This window comes from Muntiacus reevesi, chromosome 7, assembly GCF_963930625.1.
Source record: "Muntiacus reevesi chromosome 7, mMunRee1.1, whole genome shotgun sequence".
NCBI lineage: Eukaryota > Metazoa > Chordata > Mammalia > Artiodactyla > Cervidae > Muntiacus > Muntiacus reevesi.
This window is the reverse complement of record NC_089255.1, coordinates 70211184-70236702: the sequence shown is the minus strand read 5'-3', so window position 1 is coordinate 70236702 and position 25519 is coordinate 70211184. Positions and strand designations below refer to the sequence as shown.

The 25519-nt window shown below is 34.8% G+C and overlaps 1 protein-coding gene across 5 annotated transcripts in view; it reads right to left on the bottom strand.

Annotated features, from left to right (window-relative positions):
* The window catches only part of MNAT1 (MNAT1 component of CDK activating kinase), a 198328-nt gene that overhangs the window by 73638 nt on the left and 99171 nt on the right, over window positions 1-25519 (bottom strand). For 4 of the 5 annotated variants that reach the window (XR_010663875.1, XR_010663876.1, XM_065940109.1 and 1 more), the window contains one exon: window positions 10216-10337. The exons of the other annotated variant lie outside the window; for it this stretch is intronic. Coding sequence is in view for 2 of the 4 variants with exons in the window: in XM_065940109.1 (XP_065796181.1) it covers window positions 10216-10337 (122 nt within the window). In the remaining 2 variants the exon portion in view is untranslated. The remainder of the gene's footprint in view (window positions 1-10215; window positions 10338-25519) is intronic. 5 annotated transcript variants of the gene reach the window in all.

Genomic DNA, 25519 nt, shown 5'->3' with positions numbered 1-25519 from the left:
TCCAAAAGCTCATACACCACAATCAAGTTGGGTTTATTACAGGAATGCAAGGATTCTTCAATATACGCAAATCAATCAATGTGATACACCATAATAACAAATTGAATGATAAAAACCAAATTATTATCTCAAATGATGCAGGAAAAGCCTTTAACAAAATTCAGCACCCATTTATGATTAAAACTCTTCAAAAATGGGCACAGAAGGAACTTACTTCAACATCAGTTCAGTTCAGTTCAGTCGCTCAGTTGTGTCCAACTCTTTGCGACCCCATGAACCACAGCATACCAGGGCTCCTTGTCCCTCACCAACTCCCAGAGTCCAACCAAACCGATGTTCATTGAGTCGGTGATGCCATTCAACCATCTCATCCTCTGTCGTCCCCTTTTCCACCTGCCCTCAATCTTTCCCAGCATCAGGGTCTTTTCCAATGAGTCAGCTCTTTGCACCAGGTGGCCAAAGTATTGGAGTTTCAGCTTAAACATCAGTCCTTCCAATGAACACCCAGGACTGACCTCCTTTAGAATGGACTGATCGGATCTCCTTGCAGTCTAAGGGACTCTCAAGAGTCTTCTCCAACACCACAGTTCAAAAACATCAATTATTCGGCTCCCAGCTTTCTTTAGAGTCCAACTCTCAGATCCACACATGACCACTGGAAAAACCATAGCCTTGACTAGACGGACCTTAGTTGGCAAAGTAATTTCTCTGCTTTTTAATATGCTGTCTAGGTTGGTCATAACTTTCCTTCCAAGGAGTAGGCATCTTTTAAAGGCCATTTATGGTAAATCTACAGCAAAAATTATTCTCAATGGTGAAAAACTGAAAGCATTTCCCCTAAGATCAGGAATAAAACAAGGGTGTCCACTTTCACAACTATTTTTTTTTCCCATTTTCACAACTATTATTCAGCATAGTTCTGGAAGTCCTAGCTACAGCAATCAGAGAAGAAAAAGAAATAAAACAAATCCAGATTGGAAAAGAAGAAGTAAAGCTCTCACTGTTTGCAGATGACATGATGCTGTACAAAGAAAACCCTAAAGACAGTATCAGAAAATTACCAGAGCTAATCAGTGAGTTTAGCAAAGTTGTAAGATACAAATCAATACACAGAAATCACTTGCATTTCTATATACTAACAATGAAAAATCAGAAAGAGGAATTAAGGAATCAACGCTATTTACCATAGCAACAAAAAGAATTAAATATCTAGGAAAAAACTTACCTAAGGAGACGAAAGAACTGTACACAAAAAATTATAAGACACTGATGAAAGAAATCAAAGATGACATAAACAGATGGAGAGATAGTCCATGTTTCTGGGTAGGAAGAATCAATATTGTGTAAATGAGTATCCTACCAAATGCAGTCTATAGATTCAATGCAATCCCTATCAAATTACCAACTACATTTTCCACAGAACTAGAACAAAAAATTTCCCAGTTCATATGGAAACACAAAAGACCCCAAATAGCCAAAGCAGTCTTGAGAAAGAAGAATGGAGCTGGAGGAATCAACCCTCCTGACTTCAGACTATACTACAAAGCTACAGTCATCAAGACAGTATGTTCCTGCCACTGAAACAGAAATATAGACCAATGCAACATGATAGAAAGCCCAGAAAAAAACCCATGCACCTATAGGTACCTTATTTTTAACAAAGGAGGCAAGAATATACATTGGGGCAAAGACAGCCTCTTCAACAAATGGTGCTGGGAAAACTGGACAGCTACATGTAAAAGAGTGAAATTAGAACACTTCCTAATACCATACACAAAGATAAACTCAAAATGGATTAAAGATCTAAATATAAGACCAGAAACTATAAATCATCTTAGGGAAAATACAGGCAGAATACCCGATGACATAAATCAAAGCAAGATCCTCTATGACCCACCTCCTAGAGTAATGGAAATAAAAACAAAAGTAAACAAGTGGGACCTGATTAAACTTAAAAAGTTTTTGCACAGCAAAGGAAACTATAAGCAAGGTGAAAAGACAAGCCTCAGAATGACAGAAAATAACAGCAAATGAAAAACTGACAATGGATTAACTTCCAAAATATACAAGCAGCTCATACAACTCAATGCCAGAAAAACAAACAACCCAATCAAAAAGGGGGAAAAAGACCTAAACAGACATTTCTCTAAAGAAGACATACAGACGGCTAATAAACACATGAAAAGATGCTCAACATCTCTCATTATTAGAGAAATGCAAATCAAAACTACAATGAGATATCACCTCACACCAGTCAGAATGGCCATCATCAAAAAGTCTACAAACAATAAATGCTGGAGACAGTGTGGAGAAAAGGGAACACTCTTGCACTACTGGTGGGAAGGTACACTGATACAGCCACTATGGAAGACGATATGGAGATTCCTTAAAAAACTAGGAATAAAACCATTATATGACCCAGCAATCCCACTCCTAGGCATATACTCTGAGGAAATCAAAACTGAAAAAGACACATGTATCCCATTGTTCATTGCAGCACTATTTACAATAATTAGAACATGGGAGCAACCTAGATGCACAATGACAGATGAATTGATAAAGAAGTTGTGGTACATATACACAATGGAATATTACTCAGCCATAAAAAGGAACACATTTAAGTCAGTTCTGATGAGGTGGATGAACCTAGAACCTATTATACAGAGGAAAGTGGGTCAGAAAGATAAATATCATATTCTAATGTATATATGCAGAATCTAGAAAAATGGTACTGAAGAACTTGTTTACAGGGCAGCAGTGGAGAAAAAGACATAGAGAACAGACTCATGGACATGGGGAGAGGGGAGCAGAGTGTGAGATGTATGGAAAGAGTAACATGGTAACTTACATTACCATATGTAAAACAGATAGCCAATCGGAATTTGCTGTATGGCTCAGGAAACACAAACAGGGGCTCTGTATCAATCTAGATTGGTGGGATGGGGCGGGAGATGGGAGGGAGGTTCAAAAGGGAGGGGATATGTGTATACCTACGACTGATTCATGTTGAGGTTTGACAGAAAACAACAGAATTTTGTAAAGCAATTATCCTTCAATAAAAACATCAAAAGAAAAAAGGTACTATGTATAAAATGAATAAGGAACAAAGATATATTGTACAGCAAAAAGAAACATAGCCATTATTTTGCAATAACTTTAAAGGGAATACAATCTATAAAAACACTCAATCATTATGCTGTAACCAGAAATTAACATAATATTGTAAATCAACAACATTTCAATTAAAATAAAAACAGGTACAAAGTCAACAATGCCCATAAAAAGTCCAAAAAAGAAAAAAAGAAAATATCATTATTTTGAATAATTTCCAGCTTCACAAAAATAAAACTGATCTTTAAATAAACAAACAAAAAAACTAATTCACATCATAAACAATATAAGATAAACTTTAAATTTTGAAGGTTAGCAGTCATACTATATGGCTGACATAAAAATAAGTAAAAATATTACTCCAGTAGAAAAGAGAATGTGCGGCAAAAACAGACAATTGAAAATTCATACATAGGGAGTAAAAGAGGGAAAGAAATTACTGAGGCTATGCCACAATCATAAAGGTAAAGAGTTTCCTAAGGAAATGAAACAGCACAAGCAATGACACAAAACTTTCAGACACCATGAGGTTCTTAAGAAACACCACGATGAGAGGACGGGGGCATATGGCTAGGAAGGTAGACAGGGGTCAGATTATGCAGATAATGATGAGTCACTGAAGGATATTACTAATATAGAGGTAGGGCCAGACTGATACATTAGAAAGTTTTCTCTGGCAATAAGGAGGAAGGCTTAAGGAGGATGACAAAGAGAATGTTAAAACAAACAATTTTTAGAATATGTTCAATATTTCATCTCAAATTCGTGACATATAAAATTCCAATTTATCAATTTTTAAGAGCAAAAGAATGACCAAGAAAAGTAGCTGCAAGTTCATCATAAACCTTCCAGATTTCATACAATAAAGCTACAGTAATCAAAACAGCATGGTACAGGCACAAAAACAGACATGTAGATCAATGGAATAGAAGAGAGGGCCCAGAAATAAACCCACACATCTATGGTCAATTAATCTGCAACCAAAATGGCAAGAATATACAATGAGAAAAAATAGTCTCTTCAGTGAGGGACACTGGAAAAGCTAGACAGCTAAACATAAATCAATGAAATTATAACACTCCCTCAAACTCTAAACAAAAATAAACTCAAAATGGTTTAAAGACCAACATATAGGACATGACACAATAAAAACCCTAGAAGAGAACATAGGCTGACATTCTTGACATAAATTGTAGCAATATTTTCTAAAATCAGTCTCCCAAGGCAAAAGAAATAAGCAAAAGTAAATGAATGGGAACTAATCAAACTTAAATACTTTTGCACAGTAGAGGAAACCATAAATAAAATGAAAAAACAGCCTACCAAATGGGAGAAAATATTCACACTCACACAACTCAGTATTAAAAACACAAACAACCCAATCAAAAAAAATGGGCAGAAGACCTAAATAGACATTTCTCCAAAGAAGACATACAGCTAGCCAACAGCCACAGGAAAAGATGCTCAACATTGCTAATTACTGCTGCTACTGCTGCTGCTGCTGCTGCTAAGTCGCTAGAGAAATGCAGATCAAAATCACAATGAGGTATCACCTCATACAAGTCAGAATGGCTATCATCAAAAAGCTTACAAATAACAAATGCTGGAGAGGGTGTGCAGAAAAGGGAACCCTTCAACACTGTTGGAAAGTAAGTTGGTGCAGCCACTATAGAGAATATATGGAGGTTCCTAAAGAAACTAAAAATAGAGCTACCATATGATCCAGCAATCTTACACCTAAGGATATATATGCACCCACGATGGAACATTACTCAGCCATAAAAAAGAATGAAATATTGCCATTTGTGACATGGATGGACCTAGAGAATATCATACCAAGTCAGACAAAGACAAATATATATCACTTACAATGTAGAATCTAAAAAATAATACAAATGAATCCAGAGACAAAACAGAAACACAGACACGGAAAACAAACTTATGGTTACCAAAGAGGAAAGAGAACAGAGAGGGATAAATTAGGACTATGGGACTAACACAGACAAACTACTATACATAAAATAGATAAGCAACAAGGATTTACTGCAGAGTACAGAGAATTATACTTAATGTCTTATAATAACCTATAATGGGAAATAATCTAAATATTTATTTGCTATTGTTCAGTTGTTAACTTGTGTCCGATTCTTTGTGACTGCAGCACAGCAGGCTCCACGGTCCTCTACTATTTCCCAGAGTTTGCTCAAATTGATGTCCACTGAGTCAAAGATGCTATCTATCCATCTCATCCTCTGCTGCCCTTTTCTCCTTTTGCCTTAAATCTTTTCCAGCATCAGGGTCTTTTCTAATGAGTCAGCTTTTTGCATCAGGTGGCCAAAGTATTAGAGCTTCAGCATCAGTCTTTCCAATGAATATTTAGGGTTGATTTTCTTTAAGATTGACTGGTTTGATCTCCCTACAGTCCAAGAGAGTTTTAAGAGTCTTCTCCAACATCACAGCTCTAAAGTATCAGTTCTTTAGGGCTAAGCCTTCTTTATGGTCCAACATCCATACATGACTACTGGAAAAACTATAGCTTTGACTAGACAGACCTTTGCTGGCAAAGTGGTGTCTCTGCTTTTTAATACACTGTATAGGTTAAACTGACTCACAGTGCTGTATACCTAATACTCTAAATCAACTAAACTTTCAAAAGAGGGAAAGGGAGGAAAGGGGGAAGAAAAGGAGGGAGTGAGAGAGAGAGAAAAAAAGAGAGAAAGGAAGGGAAAGAGTGAGGAAGCGGGGGAGGCGGGAGAGAGAGAAAGAAAGAGGCAGAAAGAAAGAACTGAAGAAAGGAAGACAAAAGATCTCCAGGGTTATGATGAAGGTAGATAAATGGATCTTCTATTTTAGGGGAACTATACCCTATCCTATTCCCTAAAGAATGAACATTTTAATTGCTTTGCCAATAACCGTAATGGATTTGTAACAGGTCAGTTACTTCTGTTCAGCAATTTGATTTTTATCTATGTCATCTATGGCCACAAAAGAAAACAATATTGACAGGAGCTGATGGAGATCAAACAAGAAACTTTCTTCTAATTATCATCAAGTTCTAGTTAACTGAGTTCGTCCAATACTGTCATTACGACCACAATTTTTTTCACAGCTGATTTCACAAAAATAAGTAAATGATCTCATCAACTAGTTAGGAAGGACTCTAGATATTAAACTATTATAGTTTGTCTATTTAAAGCTCTCATAGTTGATAGCATGGAACGTACCTCAGTGATGTTAACAGAAGAGACAGAAATGAATGTATGCACTTGGCTACAACATTCTACCACAGAGAAACATACAAAAATATTCTACAGAAATGAAGATTAAAATTTTTTTCTACAGCAATCTGGTAGCAAATGGTTCACTTAAATTCACAAATAAGGAAAAGTGAAAACTACACATCTTGCTTAAAGATTATAGCTTACCCTATAAAACGTTTTTCCTTATCTCTGTAGTAGGTTCATGAATGAAAGGTTCATATTAAATAAATCAGATATTTAAAACAGTAGACATATTTGACTAAATAATATGATGAAATAAATTTATATAAATGCTTGTAGTTTATATTAGTTAAGGGAAATACTCTTCTTTGGCTGGGAAAAATAAATATTAACAGTAAAATATTAACTGCAAAGCCAGTTGATTATTAAAAAGACACTTTCACAGTGCCAATCAATGAGACTTTACTAAACTAACCACTAAAGCAGCAGTCTGGGGAAGGTCAATTAGCAGTAAGTTTCTCCAATGCTTGCTCCCACTAGTACAGAATTAGTAAAACATGTTTACGTATTGCCTTGAGTAAACCTGAAGAATACTGCCAGTGCAATCTGAACTATAATTACATATTCATAATACCCTCCTTAATGAGAAATTCTCATTTATTCTTCATCTTCTTCCCAAGTTTAACTAACTTTAGGAAAAATTCCAGTAAAAATTACCTAAAATCTCATGGCAATGTACTTTCAATTTTATCCTTTTTCCAATTACACATGACACAAATGTAGTTCTTTGAAGACACAATGCCCCCCAAGACTTTATGCCACATACTCCCAAAATTATATACTTAGAATTATTTTAAAAGTGTCTACATCCATTGTTTTGCACCAACTAATGTGAAGCTACAAAATACAGTATTCTTAACTTCATCATGTCATAGAGATTTCAAAACAGATATAAGAAGTGGAGATAAGGTAGTTAATTAATTCTCTATTTGCCTCTAGAGAAACTGAACTTGTCTCCTCTATAAGATAACATAATATAAAATGGAAAATTTGTTGTAACAGTAAAAGAGAGGAATAGAAGTTAAGAGTTTTATGGGAAGGAAGAGAGTCCATTGTAAAGGGATACCTTAGGCTTAGTAGATACAATCTTCTAACCAAGAAACAAAGATATGGAGAAACCTTAGAAGAGATGTGTTACTACTATACCTTAAGTCAACTAAAGTTTATACTCTTTGTACCTTAAGAATAGTGCCTCTGTGGATACCAAATTATTCTTTGAAAAGTCACTTCACTGAGCAACTTCTTCAATTTCTTTCCAAGTCTTTCTGAAAATCAGATTACATTTTAGATCTAGAGTAATTATTAAAAAAGAAGAAAGCATATGGCTTCAAATAATAATTCCAGAAAAGAAAATGAACTAGCAAAATAAGAAATCAATTTAGGATTTATTTTGGCAAATGTTAAGTATGAAGTCATAGCATGTCACCAAAGAGACCACCTGAGCTAATTAATCCTGGTTCCCAAAATGAAATTGTCTGTATAGAATTCAATCCATTTCTTAAGATAAAAGTCTGGAGAGAAGGCAGGTGTGAGACACCTTTTATTCTGGTAGATACTTTTACATCAAGAAAAAGTCAATGATTCTTTAGGAATTCTGACATCACTATTGATGATCTAGAAATTTCTCCACCAGTTAGCCACAGAAAGCTGAAATTTATAGTCAATCTTAAAATACACACAAACTGGTAATCTAAACAGTTTGTCTTTTTTTTTTTTTTTTTTTGCTTTTTTTTTAATTTGTACCATTGCTTTTTTTTCCCCCCATTTATTTTTATAAGTTGGAGGCGAATTACTTTATAATATTGTAGCGGTTTTTGCCATACATTGACATGAATCAGCCATGGATTTACATGTATTCCCCATCCCGATCCCCCCTCCCACCTCCCTCCCCAGTTTGTCTTCTTGACTGTTGTGGATACAGAATATATTGCACAGTCTGTTGAGAGAGACGAAAATATACTTCTAGAAGCCTGGAACTAACTATATTCTAAATAGTCAGTAATAACTGAAAGTCCCCCAATCACTAAAACAAAATAAAATCATGATCCTGTATCCTTTATTTAGACTCAAATAAAATTTTAGGTAGGAAAAACCCTCCAGCACTCCAGGCCTCAACAGATCACATCTAGAAGAATTTGAAGCCTGTGATACATGGATGATAACTTCAGGCACAACAAAACTGAGATCAAACTACAGACTTGATACTCAGCTCTCTACATTAATGGCCTGACAGAAGAAGGGACATAAATATTTCTGGCCATCAGTTTTGTTTATCTCAAGTCTCTACCATTTTGTTGCATAGACTACCCAATATTCAAACAAAATTACAATAAACACAAGAAAGCAAGAAAAACAAATCTATTATTAAGGCATAAAATAATCAACAGAACTGAACCCAGACATGCTGAAACTATCAAAGAGGCACTTCAAAATAACATGATTAATAAGCTGAAGGAACTAGTGGAAAAAGTGGGTAATATGTACAAATAGGAAATTTCAACAAAAAGATGGAGATTACAAAGGAGAGTGAAATGGAAATGCTAGAAATGAAAACTGCAATATCAGAAAGAATACCTTTGATGAGCTTATCAGCAAGAAGGGCACAGAAGAAGAATGAGTAAACTATGAGGATAGGACAAGAAAAATTATCCAAACTTCCAAAACACAAACTCAAGAAAAGATTGAAAAAACACAAAATAGAGCATTCAAGACTGTAAAACAACATCAGAAGGTTTTACATATGTGAAATCAGAGTCTCAAAATAAAAATACAGAGAAAATGGGGCCAATTATTTAATACTTTCATTGTCACAAACTCAATGGGGGTTTTAGGCTTCGCTTTACTTCTCTACACTTTATGCCTGGAGGTTACAGGACTTTTAAGAGACTATAAAACTAAAGAAAATAGTGTATAAGTAAATTATCTATCATTCTAACAGTAATTTCAACTAGGAGCCTCCATGTTCATATGCAAAATACAATGCATTATGTTCAACATTGCAGTTGTGGTTTTGAAGATGCATGTAGGTTTTATCATTTGTTTCATCTATCTTCTTTTTGTTGTTGGGGCCCTCTTCTAAATTACATTTTTTTTACTTCATTTCACTCTATTCATCATTTTCTTTTCATATTATATCCTTTAAGCTATTTTATTTTATTAAGAAATAACTCTTTCTAGATTATTCAATAGTTCAGATTGAGACAGCAGATAAAGATCCAATATGCTCCATTCAACGAAGTTTGTACCTATACTTTCCAATTACACAAATACCCATTTGTTCCCCCCCAAGACAGAATATGATTATCTACATGGCTCACAAAAGTCATAACCCCAAGTTCATTTCCAAAATGGATGCATATACTACAGCCTCTGAGCCATTAGGTCAGTCCTATATCATACCCTTTGACAAAACATATTTTACAGCTCATTTCTCATAAATATAACTTCACTGTACACAACTGATAGTAAATCTGCTCTTTATCATGGCAAGGAGTTCAACTCTATTTTCATGGTTTACTGCTGACTATTAATAAACGAAGCCCCTATTTCTAAAAAATACAAAGTGAGCAAAAATGAAGAGCTACTTCAGTATGTCTGCCAATGACAACCTTAAAAGGGAACTAGTACAATTCAATTTCAAAAGACCTAATAAGACAGTAGGAAAAAGTAACATATTAACCTAGTATTAAGCACCATTCATTTCTTAGAAAAGAGTAAAGTTCTATAAACTCAAAATCTAACAATGTTAAAGTGTCAGTTAAAAACAGAAACAACAAAGCCCTAAACATCAGCTCCTCAATGAAAAGTTCTTCTAGACACTTACCCAAGTCTTCCGAGCATCTCAAGCTCAGGAACCTGTGGTCCACATGTCTCTATCTGCAGTGGTTGGTATTCATACAGAGCTTCCTCAAGTTTCTGAATGGGTGCTAATGAAATATGCTGACCCTGTTAGAAAAATGAAAGAAAATAATACTTGTAAATATTACTTTCATATTACTACTTATTTGCAGTTTTTAAAGATGAGCTAAATTTCCTCACATTAAAAATATTACCTGTTTTTCATTACATTACTGAAACCCGCATTATATAATTAACATACAGTGACAAATAATTTAAAGGAAGAAAACCAAATCCATCATTAAATTCAAATTTAGCCTTAAAGAGCAGTTGTTCAATGTCAATGGTGAAAGTGAAAAGTGTTAGTCGCTCAGTCATGTCTGACTCTGCGATCACATGGGACTATATAGCCTGCCAAGCTCCTGCATCTATAGGATTTTCCAGGCAAGGATATTGGAGTGGGTAGCCATTTCCTTCTCTGGAGATCTTCTCGACCCAGGGATCGAACCTGGGTCTCCTGCACTGCAGGCATATTCTTTACCATCTGAGTCACCAGGGAAGCCCAATGTCAATAGCAGAATTCACCAAATATATAAGTATAATCTATTCTCACATTTTCCTATTACAATTTTGATAATTTGTGCTTTCTTGAAAGTCTTAGGGAGCACAGTAATGAAATTATTATGTGCAAAGTTTTGTCACAGAAATGTCTATTCTGAGTCTATAATGGAATTAAAACTTACTTATCAAATGTGTGTATTTGATGTCTACTTAGACACACACACACACACAAAATGAGGAAAGTTTATGCTAAAAACTAAGTTGGATAAAATATCCACATATTTTTCTGAAAAGAACTACAGGAAAACTAAAATTAAAAGACCATATTTGATTAAAAATACAAAAAATAAAATGCCCCTCAGCTACACAGCACCATTACATTGAGATTTCCATATTTATAATCTGAGCATAGAATTCTAATTTTTGAATGTGTATTTTTTTTACAGCCCATGGTTTCTGATTCTAACTATAGTTCTGTTACTTTTCTTGGTATAGTTCTCATCAGTTTCTCTATGTCCTAACTTTCTAATAAAAACTAGTTCTTACAGTTGTTAGTTCCAATATTTTCTAGTTTTTAATTTATTTCTCTTATTACCTCCCTTAGTTTCCTTTTCTTTTTCCCCTATATTACTAAATTGGATACATAAAACAATTGTTTTCTCTTTTATTTAAAGGAGGAAGAAAAAAAGGTAAAAACCATGACTTAAAAGTGCAGCTGAGGCAGTGACTAACGACACACTGACAATGTCTGCATGTGACTCGGGGTTTTTCTCAACAACCTTAATGCCCTGTAACATTATCTTAGCTGGTTTAACGCAGCATTAATAGCTTCTCTGACACTGGGACCTCAAAAGTCCATCACCAAATTTGGGGAAAGGACTTGAAAAAACATTTCTCCAGAGATACACACATGGCCAATAAGCACAAGGAAAGATGACGAACATCACTAGCCATTAGGAAAATCCAAATCAAAACTATAATGATATACGGCTATCCCTCAGTATCTCTGGGGGTGGAGGGAAGGTCTGGTTTCAAGATCCAAATACCAAAATTCACAGAAGCTCGTCTCTTATGTAAAATGGCATACTAGTACAGTCAGCCCACTCCATCCCCAGATTCCTCATCCCTGGGTTCTTTGCCCACAAACTGACCAAACCCAGATGGAATTTCATGGTTGGCTGAATCCATGGATGTGGAACCCACAAATACAGATGGCCCCACTGTAGCACTTAACACTCACAGCTATTTAGTATGCCTATTATCCAGAACAAAAACAAAAAACACATAAAATAACAAGCATTGGCAAGGATGTGGAGAAATTGGAACACATGTGCATTGCTAATGGGAATGTAAAACAGTGCAATTAATACAGAAAACAGACAGCAATTCCTCAAAAGATTAAATAAAAAATTGCCACATGAGCCAGGCTTTCCTGGTGACTCAGACGGCAAAGAATCCACCTACAAAGCAGGAGACGCAGGTTCAATCCCTGGGTTGGGAAGATCTCCTGGGGAAGGGACTGGCTACCCACTCCAGTATTTCTGCCTGGAGAAATCCCGAGGAACAGACAGGCTACAGTCATGGGGTCGCAAAGAGTCGGACACAACTGAGCAACTAACACTTGCACCTGCACTACCATATGAGCTAACAACTCCACTTCTCGGTTATACCCAAAGGGAAGGAAAGCAAGAGCTTAAACAGCCGTGCTCATAGCAGCATTATTCACAATAGCCAAAAGATAAAAGTAACCCATGTTTCCATCAATTAATTAATGAATAGGGTATACAACATTATGGAATATTTTGTTGCTGTTCAGTCACTAAGTCGTGTCCGACTCTTTGTGACCCTATGGAATGCCACACCAGACTTCCCTGTGTTTCACTATCTCCCAGAGTTTGCTCAAATTTATGAGCATGGAGTCAGTGAGCTATCTAACCATCTCACCCTCTGCTGCCTTCTTCTCCTATTGCCTTCAATCTTTCCCAGCATCAGGGTCTTTTCTAATGAGTTGGCTCTTCACATCAGGTGGTCAAAGTATTGGAGTTTCAGCTTCAGCACCAGTCCTTCCAAGGAATAGTCAGGACTGGTTTCTTTTAGAATTGACTGGTTTGATCTCCTTGCTGTCCAAGGGACTCTCAAGAGTCTTCTCTAACACCACAGTTCAAAAGCATCAGTTCTTCAGTGCATAGCCTTCTTTATTGCCCAACTCTCACATCCGTACATGACTACTGGAAAAACCATTAAGTTTGACTATATGAACTTTTGTTGATAAAGTGATGTCTTTGATTTTTAGTATGTGTCTAAGTTTGTCATAGTTTTTCTTCCAAGGAGCAAGTGTCTTTTAATTTCATGGCTTCAGTCATCGTTCACAGTGATTTTGGAGCCCAAGAAAAGAAAATCTGTCACTGCTTCCACTTTTCCCCCTTCTATTTATCATGAAGTGACGGGACTGGATGCCATGATCTTAGTTTTTTGAATGTTGAGCACTTAAGTCAGTTTTCTGACTCTACTCTTTCACCCCTCATTGAAGCTCTTTAGTTCCTCTTTACTTTCTGTCATTAGAGGTATCATTTGCATATATAAAGTTGTTGATATTTCTTCCATCAATCTTGATTCCAGTCTGTGATTCATCCAGCCTGGCATTTCCCATGATGTAACTGCAAATAAGTTAAATAAACAGGGTGACAATATACAGCCTTGTTGGACCCTTTTCCCAATTTTGAACCAGTCATATAAGGTTCTAACTGCTGCTTCTTGACCCGCATACAAGTTTCTCGGGAGACATGTAAGGTGGCCTGGTATTTCCATCTCTAAGAATTTTCCACAGCTTGCTGTGATCCACAGAGTCAATGGCTTTCGCATAGTCAATGAAGCAGAAGCAGATTTTTTCTGGAATTCCCTTGCTTTCTCAATGATCTTACAAATGGCAATTTAATATCTGGGCTTTTTCTAAATCCAGCTTGAATAATGGAATATTATTCAGTCTTAAAAAGAAAAGAAATTTGATATGTGCTAAAACACTGATGAACCATGAAGACATGATGCTAAGTAAATGAAATAAGCCAGTCACAAAAAAGGACAAATATTGTATGATTCCAATTATATGAGGTTCTTAGAGTAGTCAAATTTTATAGAGACACAAAGCAGAATGGTGACTGCCAGAGACTGTGGGGAGGCAAGGGATGAGTTAGTATTTAAATGAGTACAGAGTTTCAAGGGGAGAAGATAAAATCTTGGAGATGAATGGTGGTGATGGGTGCACACTGTGAATGCCCTTCAAAACGGCAGTAAAATATATGTTATGTATATTTTACCATAATTTTAAAAAATGGGTTTTAGATATTTGATTTGCTCATTTATGTGGCTGAAATAATACACATTAAAAAAGAAGATAAAAGTGAAATATAGGAAAACACCATTAACATTATTTTAACCCTGAACCTCCATATGTTTCACAGCCTTTCTAAATAAACTTGAAACTGTCAAGCTACATCTTGTATAACCTCTCAGTAATCCAATTTCTGAACAACAAATCTGAGTACAGAGTATTACATAGGTTAAAAAGGGGTCTGCCTAAGCAAGACATTTTGAGTGGCACTGTGACATCCCTATTTCAAAGTGTCTTCTTCATAAGTTACCAAGTACTGTATTCTCCTACCACATGATACAGAAGCCCAGTATTCCTGTCACAGTTTTGGGTTAAAAAAAAAAGAAGAAGAAGAGAACAAGTAAAAGAAAAGACTATAAGAAATTTAAAAGGTCACCTATTATAGCTATCCCATGACACAGTAATCTAGATTACACTGATTATTCCATTTTCACATTATAAATTAGGAAGCAAGGCCCAGGAGAGATGATACAAAATGGATAATTCCAAGAGCCAGACTACTTTTCAGGGAAGGCAATATTCAAAAAAAGAGAGACTCTCTTAAGTCATTAAACTGGGAGTCAACATATGAAAAGTAGTCATTCTCCAACAGTAACGACACCCCAGTTACTTAAGTTATTATGTCACATACTCCAGTCTTGTCTGCAAGTTTGTGGGTACATAAAATTTCATATAATAATAATAGTTAACAATATTAACTCAGTGCCAGACAACAGTCTAAAGGCTTTCAATGCATTATTTCATTAATATTCACAATAGCTTTATGAGATAAATAGTATCATCTCTACTCTATAGACGAGGATAGGGGTTTAGATGCGTGACTTCGCAAGGTCACACTTGTGAAGTTAATGGCAGGTTGAGGATTAGAAGCAAAGGGTGTCAGATTCTAAAGCCTGTGTTCTTTTCCCATAATTTTTTATTTTATGGATAAAGAAACTAAGACTCCTAAAATGTGAATTTCTCCTAAGGTCACAGAGAGTTCCTAATTCCTGTCCAGTGTGGGATCTACCATACCACACAGTCTTTCAATATCCTATTTTTAGACAATAAGATCACAGTTGCTCAATTTAAGCCTGATATAGTAAGTCCTAGATTTCTATACAAATTCTATTAATTTAGATATGGTCAAAATGTCATAGGTTCAAACAGAAAAAATGTATTATGGCATTTAGAAAGAAAGAAACATTATTTAGTGATAATTCTATTTATCTTGAGAATGAGAAAGTTCACAAATGATACTCAATCTAGTCCCGTAACATTCAACCTTTCCCCCCAAACTTGGTGTGTTATAGATGCCAAATTTCTCAAATTTAAAAACGAGAAAGACCTTACAGGACAAATCACTGACATAATTAAGCTTAAAGAAAATCATCAAGAGACCAGATATCTCAATATGAGGAAAATGTTAGGGGCTTTTAAGTGACTAGTGGCAAAGTGTTTAAAAGTTTCTGGATGCAAAGTGATATTCCTACCAAAACAGTAAGTGTGATATTATTCTAAATTATCAGGAAAAGATGGATTCAGATTAAAGAAGTCACACTGTAGGATTCAGTAGTGATATTTAACATCTGAACTAAATCTAACACGGCACCAAATGATATGGTATGAACTTAAGGACTACAGAAAATCAAGAGGAAGAATGGATGAAAGGTAGAAAACTAAAACAGGGCAACTAGTGGGAGGCCTCTGAGGACAGGCAAAGTCTACAAAGCGAGGCGATGAGGAAGACAGCAATGTTACTAGGCCAATATTTTGTGTCTTGAGACAATATTTAATAAACAGGAGCAGAGAATGGATATATGGGGATGTGGGGGTGGAAAGAGACTGAATCAGTATGTTAAAGCCTAAATTACAACCAAAAATACTCTAAGACTAATTTGAACTCACATGGTTAAATATTAGACCTTTCAAAACAATGTCAAAACACATCTTGTCTCCATCAAATTACCAAATAAATGATAAGATAATAATGCTCAATATGATAAGAGAATGTGGAGAAAGATGTTCTCATACGCTGCTGATAGAAGCACAAATAATGGAACTGCTTTCTTCACGGAAAACAATTTAGTAAACCTTTAAAGTATTCATATAGTTTAACTCAATAATCCCACTTGTAAGAAAAAAAAAACAGAAAACACTAATCAAATCATCCATCACAGTTTACATTATAATTGTGAAAAACCAAAAGGAACATAAATGTTTAGGACTATTGGGAAAATTAAGTAAACATGAGTTCAATTATAATAGCATGTATGTCATTTAAAATTATGTTCAAAGAGAAAATTAATAAAATACTAGGTACATAATAAGGATATCCAAACTATTTTTTAAATTTGCATAAGAAAAAACTATAATGAAAAACACCAAAATTTTCACTGTAGTAATCTCTAGGTGATAAGATTATGTGGACTATTTATATTTTTACCTCTATGCAGTATTTTCTAAATTCACCAAAATGGGTAAACTTTACATTTATAACCATAAAAAGTATAAAAAACAATATATATGGGACCATATTGAGCAACAGCATAGGGAAACAATTCACACCAAATGACAATTGGCTTGATCTGTTCAGTAAGTCACAGCATGAGAAAGAAAATCAAGAAATGTAGCATGAGATATGAGCTGTTCTATATTTTTTTAAAAATTAAAAAGTTTAATAAATATAACAATAGTCATTAGCTCAGTAACAATTAAGGAAGGAAAAAAGTCATGAGATATTTGAGGGACAGTGGATAAAATTTGAATATGGCCTGGGTATAAGAATATAATGGAGACATTTTATTAATTTTGTTTGGTATGATTATGGCATCATGGCTATGTATAAGGATGTCCTATATCAGGGCAGGTCAGAGGGAGATGCAGACTAAACAATTTAAAGGTAAAATTTTTACAATCTGCAATTTACTTCCAAATCGTTCTGAAAAAATATATATGAAGCAAATTAAAGATGACTGAATCTAGACATCAGGCATATGAGTTTCACTGTATGATTTTTCTACTTTTTACTTTGGAAATTTTTCATTATAAATAGGTTTAAAACATATGGAATCTTTGTTAGTTTCAAAAGGAAAATAGCTATGCATTTATAGCCGAGGAAAATAAAATAGCGCCAAAGAAAGAAGAGCCTAGAATCAAGTAGGTCAGGTTTGTAGCTATTTTAGTAACTAGGTTTGAAGATCTGAGTACTGACTGAGAGGAAGAGGGGGAAAAAAGTTATAATTAAAACTGCAAGACTTGGTAGCAACCTGAAATAGCTCAGCTGAATATTAAATGAAAAAAACAGACAAATCTGAAGACTAACTGAAACAGGATAATTGGGAAAGATAAGGATTGAGAAAATTTTTTAAAATAAAAAACACAGACTTTGGGCAAAGTATTTGCAAATGACATGCCTTATAGAAAATTTGTATCCAGTATATATGTAAAGGACTCTTAAAACTGAAAAATTCTTTAAAAAAACAAAACCTCCAATTTAAAAATGGGTAAAGATTTTAATAGACATTTCACCAAAGAAGATACACCAAGGGCTAATAAGTACATGAAATGATGCTCAACAGCAGTAATCTTTAGAAAAATGCAAATTAAAACAACAATGAAGTACTACTTCACACCGCCCACAATGGCTATAATCAAAGTGTCACTGAGGATATAGAGAAATGAGAACGCTTAAACACTGCTAATGAGAGTGCACAACGGTGTGACCACTCTGAAATTAGTTTGGCAGTTTTTCATAAATTTACTATACAACTTGATAAATCCACTTAAAGAGAAATGTATGATCAAAGACTTTTATAAGAATGTTCATAGCAGCATTATTCATGGTAGCCAAATAGTGGAAACAATCTAAATGTCCATCAATTGGTGAATGGATAAGCAAAATGAAGTATAGTTATACAAAACAAATATGAATTCATTCATTTAATATTCATACACTGAATACTATTTAGCAACAAAAGGTAATAATATATTGATACATGTAACATATGAACTTCAAAAATATTATAAACAAAAAAAGAAGCCAGGCAAAAGACTACATATTGCTTGATTCCATTTGTAAGTAATGTTCGAAAAGGTAAAACTATAGATAGTAACATTAACTGCTAGGGTTTAGGAATGTGAATGTAAAGTGACTACTCGAAAATACAAAAATGACTGAATCATACATTTTAAATCAGCAATTTTTTATAGTAAGTAAACTATAACTCAATAAATGTTTACAAAATAAAGAGCTTAAAATGGTGGTTCAAAAAATTCAATATTGTTGACAGTATGAAATTTACATGTAGACATTTTCAGTAAAGGCAGCTAAAAATATAAACAAAAGAGAAATTTTGCTATTACCACCAACAAAATGATGGTAAAAGTCATAAGAATAAATAAAAATTGGGGGAGACAAATGTATAAAGTATGAGATCCTAGTAATGAGTCCCACATTAAGTAATTCAAGTAGTTTTTGTTGACTTTCTAAACTATTAACACAAAACCCAGGCCTTTTCAATTTCTGTTGCAATTGCCATATAAATAATAAATAAATGAGGCTGAGGGTAAAAATGTAGTGTGAAGAGGCACAGCAAGTCATGCAAACTTAGATAAGATCCACATACTCAGGTGGGAAACTGCAGGCAAACTGTACATTCAAAAGCATAATTAATGTTTTACTCCCCCAAATGTAACAAAATAGAGCCCCTGTTTCTCTCCTAAGATATACCTTAAAGCACCAGATTATATTTCAACAATTTTCTAGTCACACATTTAAGCATTTATAGAAAAGTAAAGAAGGTGAAGTCACTGAGTCGTTTCCAACTCTTTGCGACTCCATGGTCTGTAGCCTACTGGACTCCTCCGTCCACAGGATTTTGTATTGGAGTGGGTTGTCATTTCCTTCTCCAGGGGATCTTCTTGACCCAGGGATCAAACCCAGGTCTCCCGCATGGCAGGCACACTTTACTGTCTGAGCCATACAACTCCCTTAAAAAGACTTTCCAAAATTCAGCTCATTTCCATATAGAAAAACATAAATACATTTGAAGAACAATGCAAATGCTGATAAAGATAAGTATACATGGCTATAATCTTAAGTAATAATTTGAAATATATCTTTAACTTGTCTTATTCAGCAAGCTTCACATTTACTATAAAAAAGTTTACAGTTTACTGAGATTGATCTGTTGATTGAGATTCATGGTAAATAGGTGGGGAAAAAATGGAAACAGTGAGAGACTTTATTTTGGGGGGCTTCAAAATCACTGCAAATGGTGCAGCCATGAAATTAAAAGACACTTGCTCCTTGGAAGAAAATCTATGATAAACCTAGGCAGCATATTAAAAAGCAGAGACATTACCTTGCCAACAAAGGTTCATCTAGTCAAAGCTATGGTTTTTCCAGTAGTCACGTATGGATGTGAGAGTTGGGACTATAAAGAAAGCAGAGCCCCATAGAATCGATGCTTTTGAACTGTGGTGTTGGTGTTGAAGACTCTATAGAGTCCCTTGGACAGCAAGGAGATCAAACCAGTCAACCCTAAAGGAAATCAGTCCTGAATATTCATTGGAAGGACTGAAGTTGAAGCTGAAACTGAAACTCCAATACTTTGGCCACCTGATGGAAAAGACCCTGATGCTGGGAAAAACTGAAGGCAGGAGGAGAAGGGGAGGACAAAGGATGAGACGATTGAATGGCATCACCAACTCGATGGACATGAGTTTGAGCAAGCTCCGGGAGTTGGTGATGGACAGGGAGGCCTGGCGTGCTGCAGTCCACGGGGTCGCAAAGAGTCGACACAACTGAGCGGCTGAACTGAACAGAGACTGATCGTTAGATCATCTATAGCACACTACGAACATTATCCTTATTCATTCTCCTCAGAGGAATAACACAGACTATCTTTTGGGTTAATTTTAAAATGCAGGATTTACTTCCAAATTAAAAATTATATGATCTAGATTTCTGGAAGCCATTTAATAAGTGATATAGTTAACTCTGAAAACAACTCTTCAAAAAAACTTTTGGTCACTATGTCAACATATACACGCACACAAACTGAGAAGGCAGCAAACCATTTAAAATAAAATGAATAAAGAAAATACATGATTTTCTAGTAAAAATAACATCAACAGAAATGCCAATTAGTAATCACTAATATATAGGCTGTTGACATAAACTATTTAAAAAATACTCTAAATGAAAATACCCTTCTATATCAATTAGTATATGATTCTCTGTTAAATACCATACAACAGGTTATAATTCACAAAGTACTAGCAATTCAGAGTGATTGGTTAAATGATTCTAAAAATGCTTTAACACAATTTTAAGATTCAGAATACTCTTAATTTTCGTATCTTACTTAAATGATTTTTATTCACCAGACTAGCCATATCTTCAGCATACTTGCCAATAAACTCTGTAAGTTTGGTAAAACCCTCTTGGTATAAACATCTGTTTAACGTCTATCTACCCCATTAGACTGTAAGGCCCTGTTGTTCATGCCATGCCTCACAGCACGGTACCCAGCAGGGAAGAACTGCTTGGTATTTTGCAGAAAGGGGCATGTGAACAGTCATCTGGTATTGTAGTATGAACATTAGAAAAACCAGTAAGATTGAGGCCAGGTTTCCAAATTCTATAAATTTCAGAATGTTCTTACTGTGTGTAAACAATTGGAATATATCTCCAGCTTCTCCACACTTTAATACTGTTCTTTCACTTATTCATTAGAAAAAGTCAGTAGATGCTTTTTATCCCTAGCCTGGAAATGTGCTTTCTAGCCACTTAAGGACCATTTCAACAAAATTTCAGACAACAAAACATTGTGGTTATTCTGTTATAACCAAACACCCATTCAAAAGACAAATACTGAACAAAGACTGTAAGCCAAGAACTAAAGAGTACAGCAATAAAACAGATACATGCTCCAGCCTCCAGGGAGTTTGTATTCCAGTAAATCACTTTTCAATGAGATTGTTACTTCTGTTTTGTTGAATCATCTTAATGCAAAACAAGGGACCTCCCTGGTGGTCCAGTGGGTAAGACTCCTGGCTCCCAATGCAGGGGGCCGAGGTTCGACTCCTGGTTAAGGAACTGGATCCCACATGATGCAACTAAGACTTGGCACAGTCAAATAAATATTTAAATACAAAACAAAAACAAACCACAAAACAATGATAGTGGTGGCTGTTTTTCAAAAACTGGATCCTCTTACATGCTAAACTTATCAAATCCATTAGAATACACAACATGGTTAAAGGGAATTTAGAAACCAGAATATTTCACTGGTCTCAGTGCATTAAATCACTAGAATTCTACCAATTATTTCTAGAGAAAATATCTGTTAGAGACCTTTCAGAAAAACCAACTAAGTTATTTTTGAAATACTGTTTCTATGTTGGTAAATGTCCTAATAATTTAAATATGTGTGTGCACATACATACAGGTGTTTTCTATGTGTGCACATATATGCATCAGTATGAGGATGTGGACATGTTTTTTTAATTGTGTTCATGTGCATACTCAGTTTTTCAATGGAAGAGAGAATACTTAAAAAATATACCCGGCACTGACTTCACGGTACTTATTCTAAGTAAATTTCGTTTCAATTCAGTTGTTTTCAATTTATTTTAGGAGCAAGCAGAACAATTTTTATACTATGCTGTTCTGGTCACTCTACGTTGATATCAGTCTGTCATCACTGCAACAGCTGCATGGTAACAACTTCCTGGTAGCACATAATTTCATGCTAAGTACAATTCATTTTCCCCCACAGAAACAGCTTTCTCTAATTTTTTAAAAAATTCACAGAAAGACAAATGAGTGACAAGATCCTGCATAGTAAGAAGTAACTATATACTTATGCTGACACTGCCTCTAACCTAATACGAACTGAAGTGATTTTATTTCTCTAAGCTTCACTTTTATCAACAATGGGAGGGTGGAAGCAAACTGGAGGTTTGGACTAGATGTTCTCGTAGGTCCAACCTGCAATGATTTCACAACTAAGTGGAAATAAACCAATATCTGATAATGAATCATGAAAATAAGGATAATTTCCCCAAATTTAATGTCTAATAGTTTGATTCTATATACACTAAAGAAACAGTGGAAGAAACAATCACTAATTTCCAGATTCCCAACTTTATAATCATCAGGCTCCACTCCCTTTCTGAATTATGTGTTTTGGAATGAGTAGAATATAACTTTTTAAAAAAATAATTGCAGTGGGCTTTTATAAACATTCTAACACTGATTTATTCCCACAAATCAGCCTTTATGAGCATTCCTGTTTTTTAAAAAAATATGATGCCTAAATAGTAAATAACCTATTTTTCCCAAATTTTTCCTTCTAAACAAAAACAGACTTCTCCAGAATATGAAAAAGAATTTATCTTGAATATACTAGAAAAAGCACAATATTTTTCTGACTCTTCAGTGACAATCAGTTCCATTCGAATATGTAAGATATTGCTTTGAAACATCAAAGGAGAATTTAACTACCCAGCTGGGTTTAAACCTCTTGTTCATCATTAGAAATCAAACAGTCCTAAAAATGTTATTCCCTCACTTGGTCAAGTCAAGTCTCCGAAACTGTTTCTATATCAAATTGGCCCAGAAAACATCATCAAAATCTGTTTGCTAAAGTGAAATTACTTTAATCCTGTTAACTAAATTCACTTGTAACCTCCTCCCCACAAACACACCACTGAGTGTTCAAATTACCACATTAAAAAAAAATGTTCTTTAATAATATATCAACTCTTTTTAGAATTCATATTGCTAAATCAATCTAAACTATTCCTTGAAAAAGAATTTCAAAAACAAAATGCAACATTTATAGAAATTGTAAATTCAGGGGAGAAGTTAGGAAATAATATCTTTAGAAAAAGATTTTAACATCATTAAAGTATTTCAAATATAAAACGTGAATCCTACACATTTTAAAAAATTAACCAATTAACTTTTTTGGCCACTCCATGCAGCTGATGGATCTTAGTTCCCCAATCAGGGATTGAACCCAGGCCCTGGCAATGAAGGCATTGAGTCCTAACACATCCAAGACATATCCAAATGTTATCTAGAAGGATCCCAAGTGAAAAGACTGATTTAAGTTCAACATAGCTATAATAACAAAGTCATACCCTGTGCAGGAGGTTAGGTTCTACAGTCAGAGTAAAGCAAAAACTGGTCAAAATAACCCCTTCCAAAGTCCTTTAAATAGCCCATAAAGTACATTGTTCTGTGCATACTATAACCTCTATATATAAACCCAACCCAGCTAGCATTTCTTCCAGTTAGAATAGATTGCTGTTTGTTGTGTGGAAAATCAGATAAAGTACTTGGCTTGCTTTTGGCAACTATGTTGTTTTAAAAACACTTTTTACTGGGGGAAAAGAGGAATTCTTTGCTATTTTTCTCCCTAGTTAGGTGTTTTCAACTTTAGTTAAATTCAAATAAGTTAAATATACATATGATATGACTTTGCTGAACATGACAGGTTTCTGAATGTTCATTCAATTGAATTCATGGAGAATAAATGGCATCTGAGATGGCTACGAAGGCTGAATGTGACTTACATGGAGAAAGAGACAGCATTTCTAAATGAAAAAAAAAATTTTTTTTACACCAAGAAAAGCCTCAGTACTGTAGTAGAAATAGAAGCCAGAATATGAATGATAAAAGAAAGAACGGAAGTTGTGAAGTAGGAACACTGAATAAATCTATTATTTTCAGCAAATTCTAAGATAAAATGAAAATAGGGAGATAGGGCATTAGCTTAAAGAAAAAGTAGAGTCCAAGGAAGAGTTTTTGTTTGTTTTGGTTTTGTTGTTTTAGGTTTTATTCTCCCTTGAGCACCAATAAATGAGGCAGTGTTGAAAAGTATTATTTTTACATTCTTTCTCTGATGCTTGTCTTGCTACTGAACTACCATTTGTTGCCAAGAGGACAGAGTGTCCAGCAAATCATATCTGTTTCTATAAAAAGATCAGAAAAGAAAAACATCAAGCAGACTATTTGGTGAGACAAAAATCTGCCTCCTTAAAAAAAGTCTCCACAAATTTTAAGAAAAACATTTTTTACCAGAAATTTTACAAACTTTTCAGGCATATAGCATTTTGGCTCACTTACTTTTAGTAATTACAAACATAGTTTTCAAGAAAAAAATTCCTATTTTGGCACTTTAAGTAGACTTTTAATTAGCCATCAGTAACAATGACTTAAGTCTAAAATTTTGAACGTGATAAAATATGAAAATTGCTTTATATAAAGTTCTCTACAAATATTACTTTTATGATACAAGCAAAACAAAAAATATCACATAAGATTAGTAGAATTTTGAAGCAGAAATATTTTTCAGTGGAAAGGGAGCAGAAAGCTTCTTTAAACCATAATAGAGATCAAATAGTTCAAGAAATCACACTTTCTTTAGATCTAAATCCTCTGTGCCTAGTACAGTGCTTGGCACATACCAAGAATGTTTGTTTCATAAATGAACAAATGTTTTATAATGATCCACCATATACCACTCACTCTAATCCTCTAATCCAAGCCATCCCTCTCAAAAACTACAAAACAAATCTGGTTCTATTTGAGAACATTTAACTACAGAATAAGTGGTTATTGTCCTATCCCCATTGTAGGAAAAAAACGGCTAAATCAAACTATACTGACTTTATCCTTCTTTTGTCCTAAAAGGAAACAAGTACTATGAATACCCTAACCATCCCAACCTGCCTTCCCCAAACACATATTACCACTACCACGCTCACAAAACCACCACGTAATTAGATCTAGACTCTAAATGTAGAATAGAATATTTACAATTCTCTGATTCCCTTGCAATTGCACATAAACTGACTTTTACTACAGTCATGCAGATAGAGAATATGATTATTTAACACACAATAATCACAAATAACACCCACACAAAGGACACAAATATTCACTGAACATCTACTATACGCCATGTACTATGCTAGCCTTTATAGATACAGTTGAGATACGTATTATTTTGTTTACTTTACAGGAAAACAAATTAATGTTCTCTAAGACCAAGGAACGTACCCAAGTTTTAAACCCTAAACTTCCAGCATTCACCAAGCACTTTCCTACAGGACCATGGTATAAAAATCGATTGATCTGAACATTTAGGACATTAGGCCCTAGGGGACTTCCCTGTGGCTCAAGTGGTAAAGAATCCGCCTGCCGTGCAGGAGACCCGGGTTTGGTCCCTGGGTTGAGAAAATTTCCTGGAGGACAGTGTGGCAACCCACTCCAGTATTCTTGCCTGAAGAATCCCAATGGACAGAGGAGCCAGGCGGGCTGCCGCCCATGGGGTTGCAAGGA